The following is a 9,054-nucleotide window of genomic DNA, read 5'->3' as shown; positions in this document are numbered from 1 at the left end:
CGGGCCGCGCTCGCTCCCGGCCGCGGCGGCGGCACCGGGGCAGCGCCGGTTCCGCGGGAGCGGCCGCCACCTGGCGGGGCCCGCCCGCACTGCGCCGGCCGGGCCCGGGCGCGGAGAGGGCTCCGGGACCACCGAGTCCAGCCCGTGCCCCATCCCCACCCTGTCCCCAGCCCAGAGCACCCAGTGCCACCTCCAGCCCTGCCTGGGACACTCCGGGGATGGGGATCCAAACCTCCCTGGGCACTTCCAGTGCCTGAGCACCCTTTCCATGGGGAAATTCCTGCTGGTGTCCACCCTGAGCCTGCCCTGGCCCAGCCTGAGGCCGTTCCCTCTCCTCCTGTCCCTGTCCCTGGGAGCAGAGCCCGATCCCCGGCTGTCCCCTCCTGTCAGGAGTTGTGCAGAGCCACAAGGGGCCCCTGAGCCTCCTTTTCTCCAGGCTGAGCCCCTTCCCAGCTCCCTCAGCTGCTCCAGACCCTTCCCCAGCTCTGTTCCCTTCTCTGAACACACACAGGGACTCTCAGCCTCTTCAAAGCCTGGGGAACGAGCACGGTTTTCTTCGTGGTCTCTTTGGGTCCATTCCCGAGGGCAACTCCATTCATGCTGCCAGTGCTGCTGAAACAATTAGGAAAAATAGGTATTTTCATAGAATTTATTATTTCTAATTTGCAACCCTGCGCAAACTGAACTCTGGGAAGTAATCTGGAGCGGTATTTTTGTGACAAAGAAAGCATCAGTGAGACTTGACATAAATTCTTCTCTGTGAGGGTGGGGAGGCCCTGGCACAGGGTGCCCAGAGAAGCTGTGGCTGCCTCATCCCTGGAAGTGTTCAAGGCCAGGCTGGATAGGGCTTGGAGCAACCTGGGATAATGGGAGGTGTCCCTGCACATGGCAGGGAATGGAACTGGATGGTGTTTAAGGTCTCTTCCAACCTAAACCACTCCCTGATTCTGTGACTTGAGCTCTTCAGTGGTTTGAGAATGCCAGTTGTCACTGCCCATACCCAACAAAACCCATGGCTGCAATGGGACACCGAGCACCTGCATGGGCTGGACTGACCCGCCAGGCATCCTGTCAGTGTCACACATCTGTTGCTGCCTGAAGGACAAAAAGATATTTGATGTTTCATTATTGTTCAGCATGTGGCTGGAGCGGGTGCACTGCTTGGAGAGGAAATCCTTGTATCAGTGCAGGCACTGCAGCAGCACCTGCACCAAAGGGATGCCGGGGTTCCCCTGCTATAGAGACAAACAAGACATCAAACAACCTTCTGCCCGGAGTCTCCTTACCACTGGGGTAAGGGATCAATACAAACACATCAATAACTTGCATGAAATGTATCAATACGTGGCTTCAGGCAGCAGCAATGTGTGCTAAACTCTGGCACTGACCCAGGGACAGGGGGACGTCCAGCCCCTCAGTCCCCGGCTCCACTCACCGACCCCTCGCTGCCCACTCAGTCCCGGCTGGTCTCACAACCCTGGGCTCCTTTCACTGAGCTATCCCCGGTTCCCCTCACAGACCCCCAGCCCGGCTCCTCTCAGTCCCCGGCTCCCCTCACTGACCCCTGATTCCCCTCGCCGCCCCTCAGCCCCGGCTCCCCTCACCGCCCCTCTGTCCCCCGCTGCCCTCGCCGCCCCCTCAGCTGCGGCTCCTCTCAGCCCCCGGTTCCCCTCATTTAGCCTCAGTCCCTGGTTCCCCTCAGCCCCCGTTCCCCTCACCGACCCTCGTTTCTCCTCACTAAGCCTCCATCCCCGGCTACCCTCACAGCCCCCGGCCCCGGTTCCCCTCATGCCCGCGGCCCCGCCGCAGATGGAGCGCGGCCGCCGCGCCCTCCCGCCCGTGCCGCTCGTGTACGTGAACAGCTTCGGCTCGCACCGCTGCGGCACCGTGATCCGCCTGGGCCGGGGCTGGCGGCAGAGCCCCCCGGGCCGGGCTGGGGCCCCGAGGGCCGCCCAGGAGCCGCGGGCCGGGCACAGTCCCGGGCCGGGCGGCAGCGGGAGGCGAGCGGGGAGCGGCGGCCGCACCAGCAGCGGTACGTGAGACCCCGGGACAGCCCCCTTGTGTCGGGTTCTCAGAGGGCTGGAGGTGCCTCTAGTGTTGTCTTGATTGTACCGGGAATAGCGGGAACAGCAAAACCCGGGGGGGTGATTCTTCCCCTGTTCTGGGCACTGGCGAGGTCACACCTCGATTGCTGTGTCCAGTTCTGGGAAAGAGAGGGAATTAAAAGCTCTCAGAAGACTGTTGTCTAATGTGTGGGTGCTGTGTAGTTTTGAAATCTGTTTTGTGGTGTCTGAGAGGTGCTCACTTGCCCCATGGTTATAATGGAGTAAAGAAGAAGGGAACAAGCTGTAGGATGTAAGGATTGATACCCTGCAAGGTGACCAGAAGTAAGGATCCCTCTGCAATCATAGAGTGGTTTGGGTTGGGAGGGACCTTAAAGATCATCCAGTTCCACTGCCTTCCTAGGGACACCTTCCACCAGACCAGGCTGTTCAGAGTTCCACCCAACCTGTCCTGGACACTTCCAGGGGTGGGGCAGCCACAGCTTTTCTGGACAACCTATGCCAGTGATCACCATCTTCCTTAGGAGCATCTTCTAAATACTCACAAACTGCTTTCTAAACTCTTTCTAGGTGACCCTCAAGAGGCTAAGGCTGACATCTTTGACTTTCCCATCCCTTCAAGAAACACTGATAAAGCCATTAAACGAAAGAAGAAAAAGGTATAAAGTGTGGCAGCTCAATTAGCTGCCTTGGCATTTGAGAAAGCTGCTTGTTCTCTGTGTGTGAGAGCATGAGGGAGATTAAATGATGGAATTGGTAGCCTGTTACTGAAAACCTTACTTACAGAAAAGAAAAAAATGGTATTATCTTCCCTCTCTGGAGGCTTTAAAATTCTGGCTCTTATTCAATAAAGCACTTAAGTGTGTGCTTACCTTGAAAAATGAGAGTATGCTGTTGGCTTAAAAAGCCTGTACTGAAATGCTTTGCTGGATTGGGGCCAGGGTGCAGCACACCTTGGGGTGAAACCCAGCAGGAAAAATCTCTGCAGCTCCTCTTCCTCTCATGTTTTAAACAAAGAAATCCCACGGGTTACAAATAAGCGAAGGCAGGAACCCGAGCTATTAACACCATCCTTGGAGCAATGAAGAATTACTTTCTGCTTCACAAATGTGCTTCTGTTCCTGTTCAGTAGTTTGACAAATCGTTGAAATTTTAAGAGGAACATTTGTTAAGCAGTAACTCATTATGAGATTTTGTAATGTGTGAAGTACAAGTAATCAGCTGGACTAGAACAGAGCCATGTCATAGATACTTGATTTAAAAACAGCAAAATGCTACCAACTGCAGAGGAACAGCTAATAACATCCTGGAATATGGCTCTCCTGGTGCATTGACAAGTCTTCAAAACCACTGAGGAATATTTAGAATGTTTTAGCATAAATGTCCTCGAGAAAGGAATTATCTTTAGATTTAAACAGGTTTCTCAGATGATGTCCAACAAAAGTCCAAACATCAGCGTGTCAACAGCCATTTCTGTTTGTTAGGCCACCTCTGCCTGAATGCTTTTGTCCACAATTCCAATTTTATCTTTTCAATGCACAAGTTTGAAACCTGCCCACTACAGACACAGCTTTATGCCTCTAAAATAAAGGTTTTCAACATCTATAAAGCAAATTAATATGAATTTGATATGAGATAGGCAAGAGCATTGCTATTCTGGAATCTGAGTTTGGGGCCTCAGTTATGCTGCTGCTGAGGGACCACATGGGAAACTTTTTGCTCCTGTAAAACTAATCAATCTGTTTTTTCCTCCTCATTTTGGATGACTTTGAAGAGAGCTTAATGGCTCTACACGTTTTCATGAGCTTTGCTTATCTAGAAGGGCACTTCTCAAGTCCTGGATAAACACAAGAGTTCTAGGCAAGAAAGGAGGTGGAGATTTCATGTGAAAAATCATGGAGGAATGTATGTTTCTGACTTTTAAATAGAGGTGATTCTTCCATATATCCCACATCCCCTTTTCCCTTCTGTCCCAGTCCTCAACAGAAAAACCTAACTAGACTTCATAGTCATTGTAGGGAATTCAAAGTGCTGCCCTATAGAAGTTTTAATGCAAACTTTTTATATGCTTCACATTTTATCTTTCAGTCCAAAGTCTGGCACAAGGTCTGGAAAGTGATTTCAAAAATGCTTAAGGAAAATGAAAGGCTCAGAAGTCGACTGTTGATCTGCAGCCAGTTTGATGGAGAAGGTAGGAAATGAATTGCTAATGTTTTTTTTTACTAGAGGAAACAAATTATTAATACAAATGAAGATCCCAAGATTTAAGGTCCATTCAGCTGGTTTGTTTTTTTTTTTGAGTAGTAGGTTTTACAACTCACAAATGGAATTCATTCCATGCTTTAGGCACTTCCAGCTTTTTTGGAAAAACCCTTTTTTTTCACGGAGGGTCTTGTATGTGTTAATTTGGAGGAAGGATGGTGGAAGTGTTTGCTGCAGCCTGACATTAAAGGCAGGCACATCAAACACCTGCAAGTTTTTCTGAACATGTGAAATACGTAATTAAACTTATTCACAGATGGGTCCAAGGCAGCAGTTGTATGAATAATAATTTATTTTTTCATGTAGGAAAATAGTGGTTGATTTCATACATACAATAAATAAATTAGATGCTCCCCAAAGACTGCTGTAAAACAATTTAACAAAACCATCAAACATGTTCTCACTGTGTGCCCTGAATGCAGCTCTTTCATTATTGGAAAATGACTTGGGAATTAAAACTGGTGCTCTGCATTCAGCCAGTTTCAATTAGAGGCATTGTAGCTGCTGCACAGTTTAAGATAATACAATGTATACTTACAAATGGAATTGGAATTTCTGGCCTCACAGTTGGATGAATTATTAGGAAAAAGAATATACTAATCCATGAAGAGCTACCAGGCAAGTCTAAAATGCCACTTTCAGCCACAGCACTTTTTCTTCCCTTGCACTGGTGCCGATGGAAGTTTTCCACATGGGTGCATGTTGGGGTGTATCCCAAAATGTAGGACCATTCCAGGCAGTGCCTTATTTGGTAAAATGTTGGATTAGATTTCCACACACATGGCAAGAAAATACACCCTCAAAAATCTTCTTCATGAGAACAAAAGAAGTTCTGGTTCAGAACAGAAATCTCTACCCCAGTGGATGTTATTGAATAGGAGAAGAAATTCCACTGAAATACGCTTCAACAACTTCTTCTGCAATTACTGTGCAAATATTCTGCATTGTGTGCAAAAACACTTCATCTGTTGGCTTTAAACCCAAATCCTGATTACTTCTGGAATTATGACATGATATTTATTATTCATCATGTGCTATTCATATTCATATTCAAGGTTCCATTGACCTCTGTCATATTTCTGGGCTAAAAAGTTCCAATCTAATAAATCTCTCCTCCCATGGAAGCTGTTCCATGTGCTTTCTCCCACAGCTGAGATCATTGCAGAAGTGTTTGTGCAAAGCTATGAATGTATATGTTGGACATATATCTATGTGTAAGACACACACATCCATGGATGTGTAGGACAGTGAGTTTAAGAAAAAATCTTTCTGGATTTGTCTGTTTGATTTAAAGAAAAAGAACAAGTATTGAGAAAAAAGGAGGAGCAATCTTTAATAGATTATTAGATCTCAAGTTATTGTAAGAAAAAAACCCCAAATTCTGCTTATATATGATTTTCTGGGTGGATTTGCCATCTTACCCTAATGGCTGCTTTTTTGTTTGTTATGGATCACCATGTGCTGTTTAATCTTGGATTTATGGACAGGGCCTGTCCTCTTTTTAGCCACTCATTTCTTTCAGAGAAAGAGCATTTTCTTTATGTTTAATTTCCAGTGACTTGAAAAACCTCACCAACCAACCAATCCCTCCTTCTCCCCTCTTACTCTATCCTTAGTTGTAATTGTATTGCTTTTCTCAGGAGCTTTTACTGAGAATCTCCTGTTAAGTCCTATTTCAGTGAAAACCATCAATTCTAATACCTTCTTTCTAATTAGCAGATTTTGCACATCAAATCTAGGTGATAAGTCTCCTATTGATCTGAATTTTTCATTAATCAGGAAGCAAATGGAATAATTCTAGAAGCTATTTAGATAGGGATCAACAAGTCTGAATAAACTGGGTTCGTTTTTATCTTATTTTTCCCTAGATTAATGAATCTAGAAAATTAATGCTACATTTTATTGCCTCTATAAATAGGTTTTTTTGAGAGAACAAAAGTCTACTTGAATTTTAATGCTACCTATTTACTCTTTGGAATGTTGCAATTAAGATTAGATTCCATGTGACTGCAGGTGATGATTTTCCTCCACCTGATGTTCTCTTGCAGGCTCTGACAGGATCCAGAGGTCACAGAATGGAGCATACTTGGACATGGTACGTAGACAGTCAATTAAAGGCCAAAAAACCCTAAAATAAGCATATTAATAGTATTAAAAACATGCACTGATCTTGTTTAATGTTATTATAGTAAGTGCTAGTTATATTCTAAAGTACTACTGACACTGAGCTCAAATATTTTCAAGATTTCAGATTTGGGGCCAGAGCAGCTCCATCCTCACAGAGAGGGCTCTGAGCTTTGCCAAGGCAAAGGGAGGTTTTTTGCCTTCTTCTTTAGCTAAATCCTTCCCTGGTGGTCTAAAGTACAATCTGAAGAATCTGAACAGTCTTCATTTGTCCCACTTGATACAGAGACTTTTTTTTTAATATTAATGGGAATGGACCAATTCACTTCTATCACTTTATTTTCTGTAGGATGAGTCCATCTTTGGCTGGGTGTAGCAAGGAAATAACAGAAGATTCAGCCCCAAAGGAAATACAAACGAAGTGAAAGCTGTTATTTTGATCTAGTTCTTCCTGGAGTCAGTGCAAGACTGCAAAGTGACTTCAGGGAACACAGGTTCTCTGTTGTTTGCTTGGTGTTTGTGCTTCTGCTGTTTAAGAGGTTTGTTTTTACAATGGCTTAAACAGCTCTGTTGCAAGATATTTATCTCAAGCCATTAAGTCTAGTGTTTCACTGAGCTATTAGTTTTAGAAAGCTTTTTAATGAGCATAATATTGTGACAGTTTTCTTGCAAAAGAAGAGATACACATTTACTGTTGTCTCTGTATTTATTTTTTGTAGCTTGTCAGAATAATAAACACAAATTCAGTAAGGCAGAACTCCACACAAGACATAAACCCCACTTTCCTTTTTTCCTGGTTTGCATGAATTTGACTTTATGATATTAAAATATTACACAATAACCCTCTCTGTTCTTTCATCTGTTTATACATGAATCTCAGCAAATATTTGGAATATGAAACCAGGTGAATGTTTTCTCTCTCTATTCATCCTGAGGCACATAATGGTACCATCATGATCAGGAGATGTTGTTTATCTACCTGACTTCAATAACACAATATAATTTTCTTCTGTTATGCAGCTTAGTACTTGAACCCTTGATTGACTGTTAAAGCCTTTTAAGCCAGCAAATTGTGTAAATGGAACATGAAAACTGCATAAAAATAGTTATGTATATGGGGTTCATCTCGGGAGTATAACATTCACCTGTCACAATGAGACCTCCTTGCTTTCAATAAAAGGATTGTTTTCTCCTGCCATAATGTCTTGGTGTTTGCAGATATGATGACTGCAGTGTCAGAGTGCTGAGCTTTAATAACATGCTGGTGATTGTGTCATTAGGCAGCAAAGCACTTGGAAATGTTTCATCTCTGTTTTCTTCATGGTAAAACTGCAAGTGTGGAACTGGAATGCACCTTTTCAGGGACAGCTGCAGCATCAAGGTTCTCTTCTGGTTTGTGGTTGGGTAATATTTAGATTTTACTTAAAATAGTTGACATTTCAGCTTGGAAAAGGAAATGAGAAGGCAAAGTATCCGATCAAGATGTGATAATTTTTCTGGCAGAATAAAAATATCATAGTTCTTTGGTATTTTCAGAACACATGTTTAGAATCACATGTGGGATTTTATGGAGGGGGGGTTGAGGGGTTTTTTTTTACTAAATGAGATGATCTCCCTGACCCCACAGTTCTATCAATGAAATGTTTGCATTGGGAATATTTAGTTTATAATCTTGATTTGTAAATTGTACAGTTGTTGCTCTAACTTTTCTTTTCTTGTAAATTGCAGCTGCAGTTGGTGCTTTACTGGCACGGGCTTCAGGGGCCCTGGAAACACTTTTCTTCCAGATGCATAATTGCTGCTTTAACAGGATAGATGAGGTGCATTAACCTAAATCTCTGCCTGAAGTTTAGCCAATACATTAAGATTCTTTGGATAAATACAGACCTCTGTCTGAGGGGCTGTTTTAAAAGAAATTATAAAAGATAAGTATGGCCTTAAATCATCCCTATGTACCTCCTTCAGTCTAAAGGGTCTGTGTGGTCATGATAAGACAATTAATTGGTTGGGATCTACTAATCAAGAACTGTCAACTGGCAGTACTTTGAAAGGCTCTTACATTTTTCAAGTCACTTTGGGCCAGAACAGCTGTTGCAGTAGGGAAAAACTGCTGATTCAGGTTCAGTTTTTGACTTTTTGGGTGATGAATTCTGGCTTTCCGCTGTAGTGACCGGATTTCAAAGGTACAATTGGGAACAAGGGTAATCAGAGCAGTTAAACTGCTGAAAAAAGAGCCTGGAGAAGAACCCAGCTCAAGCTCTGCAAACCAGATCACCATCCCCATCCACTTAGACCTCTGTGCATTCCTTTTTAATTCATGTGATCATTTAAGTGTAAAATGCAAAAGAAATGTAATGGCAGTGTTGCATTAAAATATCTCCCAGTAAGTAATGTGCTCAACAAGGAGAAAAAGGGTTGGATAAACATGAAAAACTTCATTGAAACCCTCTTTGTTAAAAGGGGTGAGAAGTAAATAAGGGACTTCCAGGGCACTGGATCACAGAGTAGAGATTCAGAAAAGAACAGATTCTTCTCTGAAGACTTTAATCTTTGCTGCAGAACCAAGAGCAAGTCTCACACTGTCCTGCTGTGGCTCCTGGGCAGC

The 9,054-nt window shown here is 44.2% G+C and overlaps 1 protein-coding gene across 1 annotated transcript; it reads left to right on the top strand.

The window, feature by feature from the left end:
* The first annotated feature begins 1,606 nt into the window (after window positions 1-1,606).
* Window positions 1,607-7,650, top strand: C15H5orf47 (chromosome 15 C5orf47 homolog). Its single transcript, XM_068206167.1, has 5 exons — window positions 1,607-2,032; window positions 2,634-2,722; window positions 4,152-4,254; window positions 6,374-6,420; window positions 6,799-7,650. The coding sequence occupies exons 1-5, from the start codon at window positions 1,789-1,791 to the stop codon at window positions 6,823-6,825; spliced, it is 510 nt and encodes a 169-aa protein (XP_068062268.1). The 5' UTR covers window positions 1,607-1,788; the 3' UTR covers window positions 6,826-7,650.
* The last annotated feature ends 1,404 nt before the right edge of the window (window positions 7,651-9,054 follow it).

This window comes from Anomalospiza imberbis, chromosome 15, assembly GCF_031753505.1.
Source record: "Anomalospiza imberbis isolate Cuckoo-Finch-1a 21T00152 chromosome 15, ASM3175350v1, whole genome shotgun sequence".
Taxonomy (NCBI): Eukaryota; Metazoa; Chordata; class Aves; order Passeriformes; family Viduidae; genus Anomalospiza; species Anomalospiza imberbis.
The sequence above is the reverse complement of the archived record's forward strand: the minus strand, read 5'-3'. Positions and strand labels throughout refer to the sequence as shown.